The sequence below is a fragment of the Peromyscus maniculatus genome, chromosome 3, assembly GCF_049852395.1.
Source record: "Peromyscus maniculatus bairdii isolate BWxNUB_F1_BW_parent chromosome 3, HU_Pman_BW_mat_3.1, whole genome shotgun sequence".
Lineage (NCBI taxonomy): Eukaryota > Metazoa > Chordata > Mammalia > Rodentia > Cricetidae > Peromyscus > Peromyscus maniculatus.
In genome coordinates, this window is record NC_134854.1 from 137,122,116 (window position 1) to 137,147,248 (window position 25,133).

General features: G+C 48.5%; 1 protein-coding gene across 4 annotated transcripts in view; it reads right to left on the minus strand.

Annotated features, from left to right (window-relative positions):
• Positions 1-25,133, minus strand: part of Vgll4 (vestigial like family member 4) — a 118,146-nt gene that overhangs the window by 58,336 nt on the left and 34,677 nt on the right. Inside the window, exon 1 of one of the 4 annotated variants that reach the window (XM_006978516.4) lies at positions 6,250-6,483. The exons of the other annotated variants lie outside the window; for them this stretch is intronic. Within the exon in view, the coding sequence (XP_006978578.1) occupies positions 6,250-6,331 (82 nt within the window). The 5' untranslated portion in view covers positions 6,332-6,483. Of the gene's footprint in view, positions 1-6,249; positions 6,484-25,133 lie in introns of those variants that run through there. 4 annotated transcript variants of the gene reach the window in all.

Here is a 25,133-nt window from a genome sequence, read left to right on the forward strand (position 1 = left end):
TGCTTTGTTTTTCAAGACAGGGTTTTTTTTTTGTGTCTTCTTGGCTGTCCTGGAACTTACACTAAGACCAACCTGGCCTCGATCAAGAGATCCTCTTGCCTCTGCCTCCTGAGAGCTGGGATTAAAGGTGTGCGCCACCACTGTGTGGTTAGATTTTCTACTTTCATCTAGGGTGGATAAACATTCTTTCCACTAGCAGTGATCCACACTGTTAATGATGAAGATACTCTACATGAGGGCCCCGAGTTAAACCAATCCACAGAAGGCTAAGGCTGCCACAGTGGGAGCTAGAGAGGGCTCACCAGTTAGAATGCTGGCTACATTTCCAGTGTGCATCCCAGCGCCCACATCAGGAGGCCCAGAACCACCTTTAATACCGGCTCCAAGAGACCCAACGACTTCTTCTGGACTCCAGAGGCACCCCACCACACAAACACACTAATGTAAGTAAGACTTCAAAAGCTTCAAAAAGCCAGCACAGTGAAGCAAACCAGCTGAAAGAAAACTTGTAGAACGTGGGTGAACAGACAGCCTAGGGACTGGTACCCACACACAGACGGAAGAAGAAAACTGACTCCACAAAGCTGTCCTCTGACTGCCACCGTGTGCAAGGCACACACAACCCCCTGCCCCATATCATACATGCGATTAGAAGACAAAACACTGCTTGCTGCTCTTGAAGGGGATGGGCATCTGTTTCCCAGAATGCAAATGGGCACTCAAAATTGTTTGTGATCCCAGCTCCAAGGGATCTGACACCCATTCGTCTCCTGGGACACCTGCATGTGTGTGGTGCACATACCCACACATGTAGATTAGAAAAGTTCGTCTTTTTAAAAATAAATAAGTGAGTAAGTAGATAAACTCAGACAACATGAAACACCCACTTGGGAAGTGAGAGGCAGGCCCGAGTGTGCAGGGAAGTGATGGTGCAAACAGGAGGGAAATCCTCTCAAAAATAAAGCACCTGGGACGGGGTGGGGGTGGGGCACGTGTGCCTTCCTCGGAGAACAACTAACTCATGACTTATTTTTCACATGAAAAAGGGGAGAGGAGGAGAGCCTACTTCATACACTGCTGAGCGAGGCTAAAAAATAATTACCATGAGCTAAATATTCAAATAGCATTAACTATAAACTGTCATTAAATAAACATTAAATACATAGAGATGAAGCAGATACAGCCAGGAGCCTTCCCTGAAAAGGCTTTTTTTTTTTATAGATCTGTATACAAGCACAGGGCTAAATCTGGATCTAATTTCTTCATGACAAAACCCAGTTTTCTTCAGCATTCTGGCAGTGAGGCAGAACTAAACTGCGCTGAGAGGCTCTGAACACACCACAGGGACTTCTCCCCTCCCTCTGTTTTTGTCTTTTACATTTATGGGGGGGGGTAGATCCAGGACTCAGTGTGGAGGTCAGAGGACAACTTTTGGGAGTCAGTTCTCTCCTTCCACCATGTGGGTCCCCCGAGGGGCAGGAATCAGGTCATCAAGCAGCTTGGCTGTAATTACCTTGACCCATGAGCAATCTCCCTGGCCCAGAAATTCTTTCTATCTAAATGGCACCATTTAAAAAACTTGCTTCACAGCAATGAACCCACACACCTCAGGAACACAAGGCAAAGGAAGGCTGACTTCTAACAAGCCAAATACTGGCTCCCAGAAATAACAGCCCAAGTCAAACAATCCTTCCAGAAGGGGATTGAGAATTATGGGCGTGGAGCTGGAAGAAGGAGGCTCTTACCACACCTTCCGGGCACAAGCTGTAATTAGCAGAAACACAAGCACAGAAGTGTTCACCTGGGCTTCTAGATCAACATGTGCACGTATGCATACACACACACATGCACGTACGTACGTGTACACACACACACACACACACACACACCACACACACACACACACACACACACACACACACACACACACACACACACACACGCATGCACACACGCACACGCACACACCCCTGTAAGATGCTAAAATTGAATGAATTTCCATAGTAACATGGTTACAGGCACCACCACAGATTACAGCCAGATCAAGACCAGGTCACTTGACCTGTGTGCAGGGCTAGGGACCAGCCCTGGGACTTGTAGCCTGGCTCGTGTGGCCTTTTCAGCCAACAGCACTGGAGGCTCTAAAGCCTCCCAAAGCCTCTGAGCTCCTCAGGCAAAGAACAATGAAGCTAGGCCTCCGTCAACCTGTTGCTGGTAGACTGGCAAGAAACAAAAAAGCCCCATGCCCAGACTTGCAGGGCCTCACTCTGCTGGGCGGCCCAAGTGTGTGTGGTTCCCTTCCAGTCCAGGAAAATGGATCTCAGTGCAGCCTGCAGTGAGACAAGTGGTAATTATGTTCTAAACGACCGTTCTAAACCCTGAGGACCTCTCCAGGCCCTCTCAGAAGCTCTGGGCACATCACAATATGCAATTCATCCTCACTTTCTCCCAAGACAAATCACACTATTAAATTAAAAGGAGAGAATTCCTCTACCAAATTACACACTAATGGCTCTTAACCCATAATTGAAGAATCACTAACAGCAGTTTACAGCCATGGCCAACCATGAGCATTTATTAGGACCTAACTTTTCAGAACTGAGTAATTATGTAAATACGGCTGTCAGCCATCCTGAACACTCCCACTCTCCTCAGCTTCCTGGGGGGCTCACTCTCGGGGAATCTCACCTCCAGCCAGGGCCGCCTCCTCCTCCTCCTCTTCCTCCTCCTTCTCCAGTCCCATCCCATCCCACATTCTATAGTGGCAGGGAGAGAAAGTTCTAGAAGGTTGGTTACCTGCAGCTAGCATCACTACTACTCTTCCTTGAACATCAAACAGCTTTGGAACCTGGACCAGCTAGCATCAGGACAATGCCCTGCAAGCTGGGTGTGAGCCACCCCTACCCCACCCCTAGCATGCACAGTCCTGAGAATGTGAACAGAGATGAGATGGACAGCAATCCTGGAAAGAAAGGCAGTATGGGAAGAAGAGGCCCAGAGAAGAGTGAAATGCCCTGGGCTCCAACCTCACCTCCGTCCTGCAATGCAACACACCCCCAAATCTACCTGATCAAGGAGAAACTCTGGGCCTTGATTTCCTTAGCCAAAATAAGGCGAAGGTATTAGATGATGTCTGAGACGCTGGTTGGCTCTGTGGTGACGAGTTAATTAAAGAAAACAACAGTCTGTAATTAAAGACTGTATTATACACAGCAGTGGCCACAGAGCCGCCAGGGGAAGGTCTGCAGACTTCTGCTGTTGTGAGTCCAGCTTCGCCATAAACCATGTCCTAGAGCCCCCGAGGGCCCTGAGCATGCCTTGGAGTGGCAGCAGTTACCAAGACAGCCACCCTGCCTTCATGAGGCCTGTGACCATCCACTGGGGTGCGCCAAGAGTTCAGAGGGAACGGTAAGAAGGCTGGCTGGAATTGACCTAGGCCTTTTTTATGGAGACAGAGGCGAAATGAACTTCCTGTAGGTACAATGGGACCAACCAGAAGAATGGGGCAGGATGAGGTGGTTAGCTGTTGGGCACAGCAGTAAGAGGCCAGGAAGCACCTGGGCCTATTCACCAGCCCAAGCCACTGCCCTAAGCCACTCGTTATCAGAGCAGAAACTAGTTCCCATACGTTACAGATTCCTGTCTCAACATCCCTGCTCCCCAGAACCCGCAGTGGCCTTTCAATCCTCCTTGTAGGTGGCTATGGGGGTGGGGACAGGGATGCGGTTCCCACACCAGGGGGCGACCTCAGCCATTTAGAACAGGTTCGGGCTACCGTGGGGCTCAGCGGGAGAAGGTGGGCTTAGCAGAAGATAACGTGGGTTCAGGCCCAAGACCACGAGGACAAGCTAGCGTAGATTCAAAAGGAAGATGCAAGGGTCCTTGTACGCTGTGGAGCAGATGGCTGACCCATCTCCAAGGGAGCTAGCTCTGCTGAGAGAAGGAAGATGGCGAGGACACTGTTCGCCCCGACACACCCAACAATGGGAGAGGCAACCTGGGCAAGCAAAGCTCCCGCAGCTACACCTTCACTGCTGGAGCCAGCAGGGCCAACACTGAGTCTGCCCCTGTGAAAAGGCAGGAGGCTGGCCTGGGCCCCAGAACAGATAGATCAACGCCACCCACCCCATCCACTCATTGTTCCACAGAAGCCCCGGCACTCTGGAGGGCTGGTGTGTCCAAGGCAAACGATGGCAGCCCACGCCATTTCAACTGGACCAACTTTTCCCTTTGGTTTGTTTGTTTCTTTGTTTGTTTGAGGCAGGATCTCACCATGTCGTCCTGGCTGTCCTGGAGCTCTGTAGAGCACGCTGGCCTCGAACTCACAGAGATCCACCTGCCTCTGCCTTCTCAGTGCTGGGATGGAAGGCACCAGGCCTCGCCCTGTGCTGACTTCTTACAGGAGAGAATCCCGTGTACGACTTATACCCATCCCTCCACGCGGCCCTGGCAGTTGAGACCAGATGTGTGTGGTGTTTACAGTGAGGAAACCAGAGGACGTAAACAACCGGCTCCCAACGCCGCTCGGGTTTTGCTGTGCTTTTCTTCATTTCCTGTGTATTTATTTTGGTGTTAGAATAATATTACCTTTCATAATAAGGAAAACGGGAGCAGATGTTGAAACTAAACAGACGATAGCCTATGATCCCACACAGCCTCTTGGTCGCAAAGTCTGTTCTTCCAAACGGTGACGGAGAAACAAGACAACTAACTAACTAAGCGCTGGCATATGAGCTTTCTTTCCACGGAACCGCACGCCCACCTGGGGAGCTGCTGAACTCCCTCCCCAGACACAAGGCACAAACCTGGTCCCGGGGTCCTGGCAGCTTCAGCGTTCCTCACCGGCTTGTTTTTTAAATATCAGATTACTTGTTGACAAAGAAATCATATTAAAACTTTTCACCTTTTGTTTGGGGTGCAGATTTCTTTCCTTCTTTCTTTCTTTTTTTTAAAGACAATACATGAGTCCCACCAGAAACAGCTTCTGAGAATCGGGCCTTTGAGATGAGGGAGTTTAGAAGCCAAGACGTTCCTTACATGTAGAGGAAACTTTTTAAAGTGGTATCTTACTTAAAAAGAACAGCAACAACAAAACACACACACACACACACACACACACACACACACACACACACACACACCCTTTAAATATGAGATTCTTATCCACAGAGTTAATTTTCAAACAAGCTTGAAAGAGGAAGGGTACGTTTTCAACTGCTTTAAGAAACAGATCTGAAACTTCAACACAAAAACACAACCGACTGTGCTCCCCGCTTTAACTTCTGGCCAAGAAAAAGAAAACAACCCACTCAGTTTACTGTGGGGGAAAGCCCAGAGCCCACAGTTGCCCCCAGAAGATGTGCCCTGATTTCTACACGCTTGTACCAGGGCAGACTCCCTGGCAGCCCCGGCTCTCTCTCTGCCCTGCCAGTCCCGAAGCTCAACCAGGCCATTGCCCTGGACTCAAATGGCACGTAGGTAAAATTCTAAAAGATGGACTTGGGGTTTTCTCTTCTTCCCCGCTCCAGGGAAGTGTCCGGGGGAAGGGGAGGTGATGAGCAAGGAGAACCTAGGGTTGGGGGCATCTGCCACTTTCCTTAGCCTCCTGGCAGCTGGGTTGTGTAATCGCTCGGGGCCAGGGTTTGGAGGGAGCCTGTCTCTCTGTCACAGGAAATGGGGCGGCAGACAAAGAGCCGGCCTGGGCTCCCTGACACCAGGCCTTGCCAGCCCCACCAACTCCACAGAGAAAATCCTCAGTGTCTGAGACGATGGCCCCAGAAAACAAGAACTCCTCGTGGCTTTGGGTTGTTTTCCTCTTCACCACACAAACTCCAGAGCAAGAGCACACACACACACAGCACACGGTACACCGTGATATGTTTAAAAATGTGTCTCGGGGCCCCTCCCCTCCGCTCTAACACCCACATGCTTAACTTCTCCTGGGTCCTCTGAGTTCCTCCCCTAGTAAAATGGCAACAAAATCAAAAAAAGGAGAGAATTGAAAGTGTAACAATCTTGTCAGTAAGTTGGAAGCAAACTTGAAACAATGTGTCCCCTCCAGCCCTCCCCGACACCGCCACCCTCCTGCCAGGCACCACCGGCAAACTGTCCTGAAATGGTGCACTCTCTCTAGGCACTCCACTATCCCAAGAAAGACAAGAAAAGGTTCAGAAGGCGATCAGAACCCCCCCCCCAAAGGAGGAGTGGCCGTTACAAATGTAAAAAAGAAGTCCATTCTAGAACATCTACCTTCGTAGCACAGAACGCCGATATTGTTGTTCATCTTGTCCAAGTACTGGTAGTTCAACAGGTCCATCTTCATAAACAGCATTTATCTGTCCGGCTAGCAAAGAAAAGCAGTTCTCTGCTTTCACCCCCCAAAGAGAAAGTTTCAAAATTCAGTCTTAGCTGAGTAGCTCCAGGCTCTCCTAAAACTTCAGGAAGATAGAGGCCCAGCCTCACAAGATCAAAACAAAGATGTAAAAGTTAAAAAAAAAAAAAAAAATCAGGCACACACACACAAAATCAGACTCAAACAAAACCCGTCAAGGGCTTATTGGAAGGCAGGGTCTGTATTGTGTCCTCTCCTCAGCTTTAAAAAATCATTTCAGCAGTCTTCCAAAGCCTGCCTGAAGGGTTTAAAAAGAAAGCAGTAAAAAAGACAAACACAAAGCACATTTCTTAGGACAAAGGCACTCTCCCTCACAGCCCGCTGCAAGCTGACTGCTCTGACATGCTGGCTATGCTTGGTATGACTCGTATGTAAACCAGCTTCCTCTGCTTGGGAGGTGGGGGCTGAGCATGCTCACTGGAGCCTCGGCACAGGCTCAGGCTCTGGGCGCATGCAGAGTTAGCAGGAAGCAGAAAGAGGAGGGGACAGGAGGCGCAGGGGCGGCAGGGAGTCTTTCCTCAGAGGAGCCAAAGGCTGCCAGAGGCCGTGGAAGAAAACTCAGCAAGTTTTGGAGCGTTTTGTTTTGTTTTGGGGTTGGGGGTAGGCTAAGCACAAAGTTCACAAAAATCATCGGTGGAAGCAAACTACATGGAATTTAACTTTCGGGTGACTTCATTCCAGGGTCTGGGAACCCAGGGCTTCCACCGGGGTGTGCTCTGCTCCGTACAAGCTTTCTTTGTTTCTTTGTAAGATGGTTTTATTATGTCCAGGACACAGTGAGTGTTTACACTTTCAAAGTCAATGAACATTTAACTTCCTTCCTACGCCCTGTAGCTGCACAGACAGACAGGACACCAGAGACAAATCTTTCCACAGAAGAGGAAACTGAGGCTCCAAGACTAAGTAAGTGAGTAGCCTATAGACCCAACCCCCACCACCACACACACACACACACACACACACACACACACACACACACACACACACACCCCACACGAATGGGGTGGGTGGGGGACATTATCTGGAGAGGAGGCTCGGTAGCTAAGAGCACTGGCTGCTTTTGCACAGGATCTGAATTTAGTACCAGCACTCACTCACAAGCGCCTTAACTCTAGTTCCAGGGATCTCAGGGGGTCTGACGCCTTCTTCTGGCCTCCATGGGCACTGCATGCACATGGTGCACAGACATGCCTGATGGAAAAACATCCATCCACATACAAAAAAGAAATAATTTGGGGGGGCGGATGGAGTTTCTCTGTGTAGCCTTGGCTATCCTGGAACTCACTCTATAGACCAGGCTGGCTTCAAACTCACAGAGATCTGCCTGTTTCTGCCTCCCGAGTGCTGGGATTAAAAGCATGTGCCACCAGTGCCCAGCTTAAATAATAATTTTTTAAAGACCAGTTGCTTCCCAAACTCATCTGGAAGGTTGTGATGAATCATGGAAACTTTCAAAATGTTCCAAGAAGCTTGAATACAGAGCAGCATTGAGCTTCCTCTGAAAAGGGAAAAGGGCTGGCCCTTTTAAGAGATTCCACCTCAGCCTGGCACTGTGGAGCAAGCCTGTAATTTCAGCACATCAGAGACTGAGGCAAGGGAACAACCATGAGTTCCAAGGGCTATATGAGCAAGAGTAAGATCCATCCCACCTCCAAAAAAAGACTTCAATGCATTCACTTATTTTAAAATGAAGAACTTTGTTTTTGTTTTTTCAAGACATGTTTCCTCTGTGTAACAGCACTAGCTGTCCTGGAACTCCACTCTGTAGACCAGGCTAGCCTCAAACTCACAAAAATCCGCCTGCCTCTGCCTCCCGAGTGCTAAGATGAAGATCTTTTAAAAACAATTTAAGCACATGACTGAAACAATACAGATATAGGGAAATGAGCAAAATGCTTAGCAATGTCCCTTCCGTGACTCAACAGCATTAAATACAGTGGTTCTCAGGCAAGGGAACGCCAGACTCAATCCCGGGGGCCTACACGGTCAAAGGAAAGAACCAACTCCCCAGAAGTAGACCTCTGACCTATACATGCACCATGGCATGCACACACCCTTAAACACTGAAATGTATATGTACACACATGTGCGCGCGCGCACACACACACACCGAGCAGGTGGTCCTGGGTTGCATATGAAGAAGCCAGGCATGGTAGTGGCACAGAGACAGGTGGATTGCTGTGAGTTCGAGGCTAGCCTAGTTTACAAAGTGAGTTCCAGGACAGCCAGAGCAAACAGTGAGACCCTGTCTCAAAAAACAGAGGAGGAGGCAGCAAGCTGAGCAAGCGGTGGGCAACAAGCCAGAAGTTCTCTCCTCCACGGCCCTGCTGCAGCCCCTACTGGGTCCCTTGATGATGGACTGGGCGGTACCCTGAAGTACATACCCTTCCTTCCCTCACCACCAGGAAGTTAGTTTGGTCAGTGTTTTACCACAGCAACAGAAAGCAAACTAGAACAGGGATCCCACACATACACACATACATACATACATACATACATACATACATACATACATACATACATACATGTGCACCTGCACATACATCTGCACTATAACACACAAGCACAAAATATAAAATAATAAAATTTGAAAACAAAATAAAACCCTGGGGGCCAGTACAATGGCTCAGGGTTAACATGTTCTATGCAGGCCTGACCACCTGAGTTCAGTTCCTGGAACCCATCGTGGACAGAGAGAGCTGACTCCCAAAAGTTGTCTCCTGACCTCCACACACAGGCAGCACACACACACACTCGTGCACACAATCAACTGCAAAGCACCTAGCTGACGGGCAGCCTCTCCCTCTTCCACAGGCATGCTGCATGGCAGCGTCTGCATCCCACCTCCCTCTTCCACCGGCATGCTGCATGGCAGCATCTGCATCCCACCCCGAGGGTTCTGACTGTACTTCAGATCTGCTCAATTCCTCCACTGAAAACACTCAGTGCCGACCGATCACGCCCATTTTCAAACCTGCTCAGACTGATCACAAGCATCAGCAGGAGGGACGGTAGAGTGCAATTAGGAGGTAGCACACACACATCTTTAATCTCAGTACTCAGGAGGCAGAGGCAGGCCGATCTCTTTTGTTCAAAGTCAGCCTGTTTTACAGAGTGAGTTCCAGAACAGCCAGAGCTACACAGAGAAACCTGGGTCTCAAAAAAAAAAACAAAAACAAAACAGCATCAACAAAAACCAAACCAACCAAACAAAAAAGCCTGGCGGGGAGGTTCTGAATTTGAGCCACACCAAAGATAAAAACAAAATGAACCTTGTCCCTGGGGCTAGGGGCACCAATGAAAACAATGTCAAGCACCGGGGGACCCCAGGCCGCACGCCAGCACCGGGTGAAGGCGGCATCCATCCTGTACTAGACCGTGCAGCAGTGACCCTTCCCGGAAGTGACAAGGGGAACCCAAGAGGCACCGTCAAACTGAATTCTATACAGAGAAGATACAGACGACCGCCATGAGAGGAGCTATATGAAAAGAAGCCACATAGGCCCTCGTCTATGGACCAAAGTGAAAATGAGCTTTGAAAATGACTTTCACGCTTAAAAACCAACTGCCACAGGTATGTGTCTGCTACCTGATCTGGATATAGAAGTACTGCCTAAGACAGAAAAAGGGTTTTAATAAAACAAACAAACAAACAAAAACCAAAATACTTCATACAGGAATAACACACACACACACACACACACACACACACACACACACACACCCCTGAGTAATCTGATTGAATACTCAAATTTATGCTCTTATAAGGAATTCAGTGTTCCCACCTGCCAAAAGAACTGCTTTCCAATCTTCTCACTCACCGCTAAAGGCTGTGTAAACAGCGTCCTCAAGGCACAGCAGGCCCAGAGTCCCTGCACTGACTCCACATCTGGAACACCACAGTCAGAAAATGAGATTTAGTTGGCAAAGACAGCTGCCTGTCACATTGACATTTATTCGTTACTCTTGTTTCTTGCTTTTGACACAGTGTCTTGCCATACTGCCCAGGCTGGCCTCAAACTTGGGGCTGAAGCCATCCTCCTGCCTCAGCATCCCCAGCTCAGGTACTCCTCATGCCTGGCTAACTTACCTCCCCTGCTCCTGCCTGCCATGCATGGAGCCAACCCAGCTCTTCCCCCGTCTCCGCAAGTGCTCAACCACGAAGCCCCGCCCCCAGCTCCTGCTGCTACTGACAAGAGTGTGGACACAGGAGACCCCTGACAGTGAATCAAAGCTGTGGCTGTGGCTGGTGCAGCAGCCACACCGCCTGTAAGAGCACGCCTAGGCCCAGCTACACTGTGTGCCCCAGGACACCTGAAAGAAGCCAAACCACTGAACGGAAACACACTCACCATACCCCAAACCCTGCATGTACGTCTGCGACCACATACTGACATACACAAACTATGAGAGACTGGGAAGCACAGCCCACACAGGCATGCTGAGCTCCCACCCCCACCCCCACCCCCACCCCCACCCCCACCACACACATAGGCAAGGTCTCACTTCAAAGCTCTGGCTGTCCTGGAACTCACTATGTAGACCAGGCTGACCTCAAACACAGAGATCCACCTGCCTCTGCCCATCAAGTGCAGGAATTAAAGGCATACTCCACTATGACCAGCTCAGACACACTCATGTTTAACGGCAGGTGCTTTCACATTTCTCCATATTTCTCATCAACCCACAAGGAGTACGGGGCTATGCATGTGAGTGCAGGTACCTACAGAGTCCAGAACAGGGGGTTGGGTCCTTTGGAGTTGGAGTTACAGATGGTTGTGAGCTGCCCAATGTGGGTGCTGGGAACTGAACTTGGATCCTCGATAAGAGCTATTATTAACCACTGTGCCATCTCTCAGCCCCTATATATCTTGTTTTTGTTTTAAGCCAGGGTCTCACTTTATAGTCACTTTAAAGTCAAGGTTGGCTTGAACTCATGATCCTCCTGTCTCAGCACCGCTAATGCCAGGACCACACCATGTGCCACCACCACCCCTAACTGCAGAGGGCGGTGGCGCACAGTTGTCAATCTTTTGATTTAAGCTTAATAACTAAAGACAGTAAAATTCTAAGTATTTAATTATCTTCAAAGAACCAAGATTTAATCATCTACCCTAAAAAGCAAAGTTGACAGGGAATTCTAAACATTCAGAACCACAGAAATGCATGTCTATATGGTGAGTGTGTGTTTGTGTGTGGGGGGGGGGGGGTGTATGTGCATTCATGTACTTTTGCTATTCACTGAGTGTGGCACATACTAGCATCAGTTGGTATCAGATGCGCAAAGCACATGACTTGTGGAAAAGATGAAAACCAAGCCCAGCTGTAACTATAAATCTCCCCACAGCACCCCATAGGTGATCTGTAAATGTTGGTTATGGCTCAGCCTCCTGGTGGAACAGAGGTGGAGTGATCATCACAGGAGCGAGTCCAGGAATCACTAAGTCACTCTCCCTGCCGGAAGGCTGACGACTGAGTTAGACCACACCAGCAAAACCCATGGTAAGCTTAAGAAAAGCCAGGGGTCTGAGGGCACTTTCCAGATACTTATCAGAATCAAATGTTTCCACCGGAGCCATTCAGAGAAGGGGACATTTGTCTCAAGTTGGCAATATCTCCCTGAAGACTCTGGGAACACACAACCCTGCTGAGCTATCCGGTCCCCAGGCCTGCGCAGTCAACTCTTCTCTCAGGAATTCTACCGTAGTTAGATATTAGACAATGTTTTTCCCTAAAGGTGGTTCCCCTCACCCTTTACAGAAATTAAAATCAACCTAACCTGATATGTGGATAAAAAAAAATCCAAAAAAGAATTTAGCAAATGAAGAAAATGAGCTGATGTCTGGCATTAGCTCAATAGTTGGATGTGTGAGAACTCAAGCTTGCAGGCATCTCCAGAATAATCATACCACTGTGTAGAGAGGCACTCCTCAGCAGAAGACGATCAACCATCCACGACACTGCACTGGCCAGGGCACTTTCCCTCTTAGCCTTTCTTAATCATGACATTACCCTTGTGAGAACGAAACCATGTGTGGGGAGAGATTGGTTAGTTGGTGTTTGCTGTGCCCAGAGTGGGACCAGGGCCTCAAGCATGTCAGCCACAGCCACAGCGCTACAAGGAGTTTTAAGTTAAAACCTTGTAGTGATGACAAAGGAGAAACACTTGAGACCGACTTGTGTAAGCACCACTTAGGATGCAAAGTCCAAGACCTGGCAGAAACTCTCCTCTAAGAACCACTACCAAAGGAGGACTAAGCTGTCCGGGCCACTGTACTTGAGATCAATCCCGAACTCAGCTCTAACTCAAGATAGAGAAGGTTTTTTTGTTGTTGTTTGTTTGTTTGTTTGTTTGTTTGTTTTTTAGTCTCACCCAATGAAGTCCAACCTGCACATAGATAGTAGGTCTTAAGACAAGTGAATGAAGACCTATTATAAGAGGTGGAATCTTTAAACAGGTGCACACTGTTCTCCAAATGGAGGGAAAATAATCAAATTTCTGTGTGTGAGTGTGTGTGTGGTGATACTCTGCAGCTTCTCCTTCCACTTTTACACGGCCTACAGAATTTGAACGCTGATTCGGCAGGGGCACTTTTACCTGAACCACAGGAAAAGGGTGAAATGAAATTGAATTTCAAGTGGTCCAAGAACCAACAAGGTAAATCTGAATTATCATTAGGTTCCCTCTATCACACTTCCTTCCAAGAAAGACCTCTAATTTGTCATATTACTTCTGCAATGTGGGATTGCTCAAACTGACACACTTTAAAATGTATTTTGTCAAACCCTTTTCAAAGTATATCATTAACCTATGTCTTAAATTTTGTTCCCTGCAAAATGGGACCAGTTGTAAGTTCAAGTATACTCAACTTCTTTTAAGTAACATAGGATGATCATTAAGTGTGTTGAGGGGGTTTAACACACTTTCATGTAATTTAGAAAAACAACATAAAACAGTTCTTCAAATAAGATGTAGATTTTCAGTACAACACCTCCCCCTAGGGGCCACTTTTAAATCATGGCGGCAACTCGGAAAATCGAAATCCCCTGGTGTTGCATTGTGTCTCACACACACAAAAGCCCCTTGTTTTTATCTAGACAGGTCAGAGAAAATGCCTTTACCAAACAGATTCACCTTTATTAAAATAAAAACAAAAATAAAACTAATTTTAAAATTAAAACAAAACTACTATGAAGAACCAAATCTACTGGTATCACAGGGCTAACAGGAAACTGGCTTTAAGATGAACTCAAGGCATAAGTAAACTTAAAGAGTGCATATTCAGACTGGTGGCGCCTCTTTTCCTTTTTTAACTTTCTTTTTATTTTACATGTATGGGTGCTTTGTCTGCACACATATCTGTGCACCCTGTGCATACCCAGGCAATACCCATGGAGGCCAAAAGGGGGCGCCAGCCCACCAGGACTGGAGTTTAAAAGGTTGTGAGCCACCATGTGGGTGCTGGAAATCAAAAGCCAGGCTTCTGCAAATGAAGCCAGAGCCCTTCACCAAAGCCATCTCTTCAGCCTCCTGGCATTTAAAATAATTAGAAAAAGCCAAGTGTGGTGGGGCTAATGCCTGCAATCCTAGCACTTGTGACTCTCTGATCCTGGAGGACCGCTGTGAGTTCCAGTTCGCCATGGCCGCCGCCATCTGGTGCTATGGGAAGAGGACAATTTATCATCCCAGAAAGTGTGTGTCCAGCACAGCACTGTGCCCAAGTGTTACAGCTACTGCTTTCCATGTCCAACAATGAGAGCAACCAAAAATGACTACTGTGATTTTTGTTTCTACAAGCGTGCTGGCTAATTTCCTGTCCTCCTGACACAAGCTGAAGTCATTTGAGAGGATGGAACCCCAACTAAGAAAATGCCTCTGTAAGATTGGGCTGTAGGCAAGCCTGTAGAATGGTTTTCAAATTACTGATTGATGTGGGAGGGCCCAGCCCATTGTGGGTGGGGCCATGCCTGGGTTGGTGGTCCTGGGTTCTATAAGAAAGCAGGCTAAGCATGCCATGGAGAGAAAGCCAGTAAGCAGCACCCCTCCATGGCCTCTGCATCAGCTCCTGCCTTCCGATCCCCACCCTGTCTGAGTTCCTGTCCTGATTTCCTCTAATGAAGAACAGTGATGCGGAAGCATAAGCCAAATAAACCCTTTCTCCTCATGTTGCTTTGGTCATAGTGTTTCATCATAATAACAGCAACCCTGACCCTAACCCTAACAAGCAGTTTAGGTTTCATGAATCCTATCCACAGATGATTCACTGGAGAAGCATTACTCTGATTGCCACACTGTAACAAACCCTAAACATCCATAGGTATAGCCTGCAAGATTGACCAGAGCTAACTTCTGCAGCAAAGATGAGGAGAGACAGTTCCCAGAGACCAGGTGGAGCTAGGTGTCCCAGAGGGTCAGCCTTGAAAGCGCTCACTGCCAGTGCTGATGACCCACGATCCTTTAACCAGCCCTGCGGCCTCGGGCTCCTTGGCTCCTTGGCTTATGCAGCTCTTCAGAGGCAGCCTTCCTCAGTCAGGGTCCCATTTACAAATCAAAAAACAGGCCTGTTAATCCTGTTAATGTAAGAGAGCCTCTCTTGTCCCTGTCTTGTGATTAACTGGGGGTGCTACCACCACATACAGGAGGAAGTCTGGGTGCTGCTGACCACCCATAATGCACTGGGTGGCCTTCACTCACATTCTCTGTGTGTCTCTGTCTCTGTCTCTCTCTCTCTATCACACACACACACACACACACACACACACACACACACACACACAATTATCTAGACAAAAATGGTAATTGTGCTATGCTAAAGTCTAAACAGATCATTTCCTGACTTTTCCTCCGTAGATGAAGAACAACTGTCTGATGCAACTCAAGGGTCTGCTGCCCATCAGCCCAGAGCTGTCCCCTCTCCTGACCTGAGGGATAGAGGGCAAAGGGCATTTTTCTTTGCATGGGGAGGGTTATGGCATAGTATAAGGGTCTTTGCAAGCAGAGTTTCACCCACATGAAGGAAGCACCTGGAGTCACACCTCGCCCAGTTCCTATTTCAATCCTCTCAACAGCATAGCCAGAGCGAGGTCAGTTCTTTTTTTTTTTTCTCTTTTTAGATTTTTTTTATTTTTTATTTATGTCTACGTGTTTGTGCCCAAGTGTACACCTATGTACCACATGCATGTGGTACCCACAGAGGCCAGAAGAGGGCATCAGATCCCTTGGAACAGGACTTAGAGACAGTGTGAGCTGCCGTGTGGGTGCTGGGAACCAAACCAAGGTCCTTTGCAAAAGCAGTAAACACTCTTAGCCATCTCTCTTAGCTCCCATTACTATTTCTTAATCCTGTCAACTGTACTCAGTACTGTAAAGTGAAACTAAGTACTTCTGTTGAAAATACCATTAAAAGCCAATTAATGGCCAGTAGTGTTTAAGTCTTCTCACTAAGCAAACAGCCCAGGTTTTCCAAGATGGATTCGCCATAGTCACCCTAGAGACACCCCTCCGATGTGTTGTGATGATGCTGTGTTTATGTGGAGAGTAATATGACCACCAGAATTCCACCGACAAGATGGGGCAGTTTGGGGCTGGGGGGCTCCTCAGTGACAAGCCTGACAAGCTGAGTTTGATCCCTGGAGCCCCGCATGGTGGAAGGACAGAACCAACTCTGGCAAGCTGTGCTCCAACCTCTGCACCACACACGTGCTCACAAAATAAATAAATGTAATAGAAGTCACAGGGTTTTTGAGCAGGGTGTTGTAATCCACAACTGTCATCCCAGCACGTGAGAGCCTGAAATAGAGCATATGCTTTAGGCTAGCCTGGGCTACACTGGAAGCCAATTTCTTTTTCTACCTTTCTAGAGCTTTATTGGGAGAAAGAGGGGAGAGAGAGAGAGAGAGAGAGAGAGAGAGAGAGAGAGAGAGAGAGAGAGAGAGAGAGAGAGAGAGAGAGAGAACACAGAAGGAGAGAGTGCAGAAAGAGAGCAAGCCTATTTCTAAAAACACAAAGGAAGGAGAGGCAGTTTTCCCATGCACTGGAGCCAGTCAGGAGTTTTCAAAGCCGCCATGCATAGTCCAGTCCCTACTTCCTTCACCGGCACCAGGGCTTCCCTGGTGAGGGAAGCAGAAACATCAAGTTCAGACTTACAAGCATACACCACAGGCAGTTAAAAAAAAAAAACAAAAACTGTTTGTCCTAGTGGGAGCCCATGGCTGCAGGCCCAGCCTTACTGGTGCAGTACTCCTCACTACAGCTAGGGGACACTGTGAGCCAACCTAAAACTCAACACCACATCCTTGCCATTCATACTTAAGCTTTCAGTATTCCCTTACTTTACAGGGAAGGGCACACCATCATCCACCTGTCTTCTTGGGTAGGCTTCCTAGCTCTCTCCATCAGGCAGCTGGGAACTAGACTCAGCAGGCTTTCCTGTCGACCCATCCTCAGAGGGAGGTCCCTCCCAGAGGCTGTCCGTGCAAGGCAGCTAGTAGAGAATTTCCAATCTTCTCTGGCTGTATTAAGTGGAGGCCATTGTCTCTTTACCGCAGTGCCCTCGAGCATGGCACAGTCCATGCCTTCCCCAGCACCTGACACCTGGCACCGCTAGGTGTCAATCAATGTTTACTGAGAGAACAAACTGGAACAAGGACCTGTACATTTAGCTGGGCACCTGGGAAAGCAGGCAAGGCACTGCGTGTTTCTGACTAAGTCCCGGACACCGGAAAGGGGCCCCTGCCGGTTACATCCCATAGCTCCTGATGCTTTGAACAGTTAGAGAGCAGAGATGGCCAAGGCAGACATCATGATCCATGGCTTCTTTTCCCCTTAGGTCCATTCATAATGTGTAAGGAAGGGGGAGAACAGACCTCCCAAGGAACACAACAGAGAGATAAGTACATATGCCATACGAAGTTCCAGAACCATTCAGTACCACCTGGGGTGGCAATGGGCTCCTCAAGTTCCAAGCGTAGGGATGGCATCCAGCAGAGCGGGGATGTCCGAGGACCATGAGGTCCTCAGTAGCACAGGGCAGAGCTGCCAGAGCATCAACTCTCTGTCAGCTCCCATGTTTCCGCATTTCCAAGTCCTGCAGTGAGAACACAGTGTCATATTCTCAAGAAGGAGAGGACTTCAAACCAGATCTCACACGTGGGCTCTGAAAAGTTAACTCCATCTCCCCAGCACTGGGGAGCAAGTTCTTACCACAATGACCTCGTAGCCAGCTGCAAGTCTAGAATCATTTCACAGCTCTGTGACACATGAGACAGCTTTGGAAATGCACTGGGTTCCCCGTGACCTCAAACCACCACCAGTGCTGGAGATGGAGGCCAGGGCCGAGAGCAAGCTAGGCATGCACTCCACCACTGAACCACACTCCATAAGTCCGGGGTTCTAACCACTGACCCACACTCCATAAGTCCGGGGTTCTAACCACTGAACCACACTCCATAAGTCCGGGGTTCTAACCACTGAACCACACTCCATAAGTCCGGGGTTCTAACCACTGAACCACACTCCTTAAGTCTGAGGTTCTAACCAGGTTTTGAAAAGGAACAGCAACCCCAGTCACAGGGAGCCCCAGAGGGAAGCAGTGGTGAGGGGGGCAGACTCCATCTAGAAAGAGCAAAGAGGGTGTAGACATAGGAGACCGCGCCCAGAAGGACAAACAGAGTGTGCTCCTGCGGTGAGCTCAGGAGGAGGGTGAAATGGACATTGCAGGCGCCACGGGGGAGGGGGGGAGCAGGACACCTGGCCTGCTTTTCTCTGTGAATGCACTGTGGCTTCCTGGCAAGAGCCCTAGACAGTCAGAAAGGATTGGGTTCACAGCCCAGCTCTGACCCAGACTCGGCTGCTTGGTCTCTATCAAGTAACTGCACAGCTCCTGACTTCCTGGTGTGCAAATGAGCATGGCAGAAGCCGCACCCCTGCATCATGAAGGGGTGTCGAGGGCCAAACCAGGAGATTCAAACCCAGGGTTCCCGCTGTCATTCTGTCATTCTTCCTGCACGATGGTTTCATCGTGTTCCGGAAGAGATGCCAAGGCTGTTAGGGTGTCAGGCCTGCCCTGCCCCCAACCCCAAAGAACGTCAAACAGGACTAGCCATAAAAAAAAAAGAGCGGGAACAAAGGTCGCTGCCGCTGCCCGTTTAACGGCTCTCTTAACACTCGGTGGATTTCTAAGACTCGACTGGCCCTGCCCCCTTAACACTCAGGTGGATTGCTCAGAAAATTTTAAGATTATTGCTCTGGGGCTGGAGACATGGCTCAGAGGCTAAGAGCATTGATTGCTCTTCCAGAGGCCCTGAGTTCAATTCCCAGCAACCACATGATGGCTCACAACCAACTATAACAAGATTTGATGCCCTCTTCTGACATGCAGGCAGAACACTGTATACATAATAAATTTTTTAAAAATCTTAAAAAAAGATTATTGCTCTGAAAAGCTACAAAATATCCAAAACTCACATGGACCACACATCTATCACTTAAGTAGACTGCATTAAAGGAGAGGTATACTTCCCCTGATGACTTCCCACAAAAGGTTAATCACCTGGCCCAGCCTCTCCTCCTCTGCAGACTGAGGTCCGGAACATCAGGTTCCTTTCCACCACCACCACCCTACCTGCACCTCTCTAAAACCCCAGCATTCTGGGGGCTCCTCTTTCCCCTGAGCCCCTCACCCCCACCCACTCCCACATGAACACTGGTGCCTGCCACCTTCTGCTGGGTTACATTGTTTTCTTGCTACAGGGCCACATTAGTTAGTGCTCTGCCTTCCACAAGGCAAGACAGACAGAAAAAACCAGAGACACTGGGCAACCTATCCATCATAATAGACACAGGATGCTGCTTCTCATCCTCCTGGTAAGTTAGCTCTGCAACAATAATTTACAGTCAACCCCAAGGGTCCTCTGCGGACCCCACTGAGTGAGTCATGGTTACCTGAGATGAGTGACTGGTTGCACACAGGTCTGGATGAGGCCAGCCTGGTGGACGAGGGACCCTAACAGACTTCACTCACCCAAGTTTCAGGGAAGATCCCATTACTTGTGAATGGCTCCTCCACCATCCACCCTGTCTAAAATGGTTATACAAGGCTTCCAGCTGCAAGGTACCTGTATACACAGCCCCCTAGTGCCTACTGACCAAGTAAGCGATGACTCCAACTAGAGTGCTTCCAGTTCACATTGCACCCAAATAAATACTACTTCCCACTCACTCTTCCATTTTCTCAGTAAAGCCCATTGGAAGGGAGGAGAGAAAATGCAGCCTGTGTGGGCAGGCTCAGGGGCATCCCCTCCCCAAAGCAGTAACCAAGCCACCAAATTTAGAACAGCTGCCATCAAAGTCCTGGGTAATAGTTTCTAGCTTGGCTTTGGAAACACCAAGGAAGGGGCTACCCCCTCCCATTCCCCGCCCCCCATCTCCTCGCAGGGAAAGCTGACAGAAACAGCAACCACTTCCCTCCAATCACTGAGCCAGGAGCTCCCTCCCACCGCCCTCGGCAGATCGCGGCAGCATTCCTGCGTTCAGGATCATGACTAATTAAAACAAAAATAAAAACAAAAACTAGCTACCAGTTTAATGCAGCAGGAAGGCCAGAGAATGAGAACTCAGGAATTCATTCACTTTATTGGCCTGGCATGTGGCCCAGGACTCTTCATCAAAGAGAGAGCTCATGCCCTCAGACTCCCCCTCGTAAATGCACACTTAGTTAATGTTGAACAAGAAAGTGGGCTTGAACAAGGTGGCCAGTGTACACTTAGGAAATGTGCAACAGCCTGTTATGCACACGGAGACACCTTAAAGAGCCAAGAAGTTTTCAGGCAAACACCTAGCCTTTATTCTAGGAGACAGATGGTAGCTGAGTCTCCACAGCAAGATCACAGCGGGCACACTTGACCGTGCCTGCATGCCTTGGCCACAAACTCACCCTGTACAGGATCAAGGTGCACATGACAATCTGAAATGTGCTAACCCCAATGTACAGACAATTTTTCTGTCTGTGTTTCCAAGTACTGTGTGCTGATTTCGGTGGCCCTGTGCATGGCAAGCAAGACATCACAGAATTAGGACCCATGGACAGAGCGGCAACGCCTCCATACAGGCTGGAACTCTAGCTCCGCTGAGAGATTTCCGCTCAGCGCCGCAAAGAGAAAACACTCCCACCTCACTGGCCTAGCAGCTAATGGGGTCTGGACAGAAAGACTTCAGAGCCTATGTTCTAGAAGGGCTTGTATCTGAGTACAAAACACAAGAGCTACAAACATACACACACTAGAAGGCAGGGAAGGGAGAAAGCCCACTTTGCGCAGGACTTGAGTGGAGATTTTCATAAAGTGACATCTGTCCAAGACCTTAACAGAACTGCAAAGCAGGGTCATCTACGAACAATTGGGTGGGTGCTGGCTGACTATTTAGACAAGCATTACTGAGAACCCAGGGCTGGTGGCAGACACACAGACAGCCTGGACTACATGCAGAAACCTTGTCTCAATAAAAACCACACGAAGTTCCTGAAAATACAAAGATACATGCTGGAGAAGGGAAGTACGATCCCTCGAGCATGTGGGCTTGGACATGTTACCTCCTATTCTCTGGAAAACAAAGTTAACATCTGTCTGGCCCATGGTGGCAGCTAAAACAACCTAGTGTAACTCTGCTGGCTTTGATCTCACAGGGAGCAAGGTGGGGCTCCCAGATGTGCTGTTTGCCTCACAGCACGGTCACAGAGCGCTGACGGCAGCAGACCCCCAAATGCCAGGCACTCCGCCTCCTAGTCTGAGTGTGCTGTCCGTCCTGCAAATGGCGGCATCCCAGTTTTGAATCCTGAGCTTACCATGCAAGTTTCTGTGTGTCTCCATCTCAGCAGGGTCCTTCTGTGTAACTGCTATTCTTATTTATCTATTCATTTTTATTTTGAAAAAAGGAGTATAGAGCTGGAGAGATGATTCAGCAGTTAAGAGCACTTGTTGCTCTTGCAGAAGACCTGGGTTTGGTTCCCAGCACCCACATGCTATCTCTCAACTGTCTGTAACCCCAGTTCCAGAGGATCTCATGCCCTTTTCTGACCTCTGACAGCACCGCCTGCCCATGGTGCACAGACATGTGTTCATGTAAAACACCATGTAATACATGCACACTAAACATTTAAAGAAGAACCGGTGAGGGGAAGGTCAGGAAAACCCTGGGCAGATAACACAGACGCTCTCAGCGCTGGTTCTTCTCAGAAACTTGGGTTAGAAAGGGGCTGTTGGCTGTCTAGCCTCCATTTCCTCGTTTGCAATGAGGGTGTTCCCGTTCACCTCCATGCTGCTGCAGTGACCATGGAGATGAGCTGCCCAGCTGCCCCGTCAAGGAGTGGCTTGTTCCTGCTGCCAGCTCCTGCAGGGTCTGCTTGGAGGCAAACAGCTAAAAGTGCTTGTATTACTTTTTTAATGTTTTACTTATTATTATCATGCATGTATGTGCACACAGTATGTATGGCCATGGTTGCTATGGTGAACATATGGGGCGGTCAAAGGGAAGCTGTGGAGTCAGTTCTCTCCTTCCTCCTTTAAGTGGGTTTGGGGGAAATCTAAGCTGGTTGTCAGCAATGCAGTGATCTTACTCCCTGAATCGTCCCACCAGCCCTATACCTGTATTTCTTTACCTTAGTGATGACATCAGGTTAAACACACAGACTCGACACAGGCAGTATTTGCCTGGCTGTGGGGTCTTGGTGGTTTACTTGAAGATAAGTCATCATTATTTCCATCACATATCTAAGCAAACTGTCTTTAAAAGCTCCCTCACAGGAGGCTGAATAAATATCCAACAGATGAAAACACTTATCCACCTTGGGAGGCTCAAAGCCACTAACTCCAGCTCCAGAAGATCCGGCGCCCTCTTCTGGCGTATATGGGTGTATGCACACACACAAGCACATGGTTATTCATTCATTCACACACACACACGCACACACACACACACACACACACACACACACACACACACACACACACACACATAAACCTAAATTTTTTTTCAAAAGCTTCCTAATAAAGCCAGGTGTGGGGCCACCTGATTGTGAGCCCAGCACAGGGGAAGTAGAGGCAGGAGGATCAAGAGTTCAAGGCCATCCTTGGCTTCAAGGTAATTCTGAGGCCAACTTGAGTTACATGAGACCCTGGCTCCAAGAGGAATCAAAAACAAGAGAAACCAAACCACCACAGAACTATTATGTGAAAATTCACGACAATGTTCTTTCGGTTGGTTTGTGGGTTTTCAGTCTGAAATTTTGTCCTGATAGTCTCCACAGCCCAGGCTGGCCCGGAACTCCTGATCTTTCTCCCTCCACCTCCTCCCAAGTGCTGGGATTACAGGCCTGCACCATCACATGAAACCACTGCATTCTGTACACTAGGAAATGCTCACCATCTGAACAGGACAAACCACAGCACACACTTACACTTTCGGCTACGGAGCCACTGAGACAGCTCTGCGGGTAAACAAGTGCCTGGAGTGCACACCAGATGACAGAGTTTAATTCCAGAGACTCCTATGGAAAGTGACGTGCAGGAGCACGCATCCACAACCCCAGCCCTCCCGTGGAAAGATGGGAGTCGGAGACAGGAGAATCGGCCGGAAGCTCATGGGCCTGGATCCACAGCTAGGGAGCAGAAGCCAGAGACCCTAACTCAGTAAGGGGGAGGCAGGGAACGGACTCCTGAAAACTGTCCTCTGGCCTCTGCCAGTGCCGTGGCGTGTGCACTCACCCATTACACACACAAAAGAACTCTCATAACGCAGAGCAGATCTTAACTCCAACTACACAGTTACATCGCAGTTAAAACACACTTCTCTGCTTCCTCCTCACAACTCAGCCGTCTCTCTGCCCTCCATCTTTCCACGTGTTTTCTGCCAGAGCAACCAGAGATTTTTTTTTTAAATGCTTCTTAATTACCTTTTTTGACGTTTCTTACAAAACCAAATTCTAAGCATTGCTTGCCAAAAGTTAAAGCAATCTCCACATCCTCATTTGCTCTAAAAGCCCATGTTCAGATCCCAACACAGCTCACCCCTGCTCCACCTCCACCTCCCACCCCGTGGCTCTGCTGACGCCATTGGGCACCATGCTGCCAGCCCACACCCAGAGGTGAGAAAGTGCTGAGCAGACAAAACACCAGCCAAGCAGCTGGAGGACGACACTAAGCAGACAACCAGCGTCCATCCTTGCCCACAGGTGTCAATCATCATTAACTGTCAGAGAAGTAAGAATCAGAATCCCAGGTGCTGCTCGGGTTACGCCCATCTGCAGCAGCCCTCTCTACAGCTGACTGTATGATGCCTGGATTCCAGAATGATTGGTACCATTCTTACATCCCCAAGAAATGATGGATACACATGAACTACACGTGTACCCTCACCCTGAGAGTGGCACATACATTCCTTCCCAGGAATTTCCTCCCTTCTCCCTGACACTCAGGAATCAGAGCCAGCCCAACTATGTGAAACTTGCCCTCTTCCTCTGGGACCTCTAAGAAGGGATCATCACCCCCGTCGAAAGGGTGAAGTCTCCTCAGAGCCTCTATCATGTTGCTTTCTGTCTGTCTGCATATGGTGTCAATAATTCCTCTGATAAATGTCTTACCCAAAAGGACAATTGGCCTATTGTCCCAAATCCGAGACCTTGCAGGAAGGATGGAAGACAACACAGTGTCTCTCCCTTCTGCACACAAGTTCCTGACCACTTACTATATTCCAGGATCTGTTCTAGACACCATAGACTCAACAGTACATGAAGCAGGAAACTCTCCTCCTAGTGTATGTAGGCTGTACATCCTAGTGTATGTAGGAAGCAGAGGATAAATAAAAAATAGAGTGGAAGAACATGATTAAGCCAGTGGTGGGGCCCGAGGGTAAAACCAGGAAGGCCGCTCCAAAAGGGTGTGTTTGAAGGAAACACAGGACAACATCTGCACATAAATCCACAGGCATTTGTAAAGGCAGAACTTTCTGGCCTGTGAAAGGATAAGCGCAAAGGCCCTGAGGTCCTGAGGAAGATACTCATCTGAACAGCAGAAAAGCCAGCTTGGCTCAGAGGTCACCTAAGACCTTCAGGCTTTGCCTCTGTGTGGGATGAACAGCTACAGGAAGTGTTCTTTCTGAGCAGGAGCCACACAATCTGATTGACATTTCTAAAGGATCTGTGTTGAGACCTGAGTGAAAGGGCACAGGGTCAGAAGCCATGGGGACATCGGGGAAGCTGCTGCTGCCATCATCCAGGCAAGAGCTGGTTGTATGAGAACAAGGGTACCAGCCATGGGGTCAGTAAAAGGTGGCCAGGTCTGGGCTATGTGCAAAGGCAGACCCAGCAGATTTACCAGTTGGAAGTTTGTGCGACTGGACCTCTGTTAACAACAATGAAAAAATTTCAGCTAATTTATATTTTACATGTATGAGTGTCTGCCTGAATGTATGTATATGCATCACATGTATACAGTGCTCAGGAGAGGCCAGAAGAGGGTGTCAGATCCTCTGAAACTGGAGTTACACGCAGTTGTGAACATCCACATGGGTGCTGGGAACTGAACCCAGGTCCTCTGCAAAAACAGTGTGTGCTCTTAACCACTGAGCCATCTCTCCAGCACCATCAGCTAACAAAACTTTTCTTTCTTTTTTTTAATTAATTAATTTGAAAATTCTCTTTCATTTTACATACCAATGTAAATGGTATTAATTTAAGCTATATAAAAACAG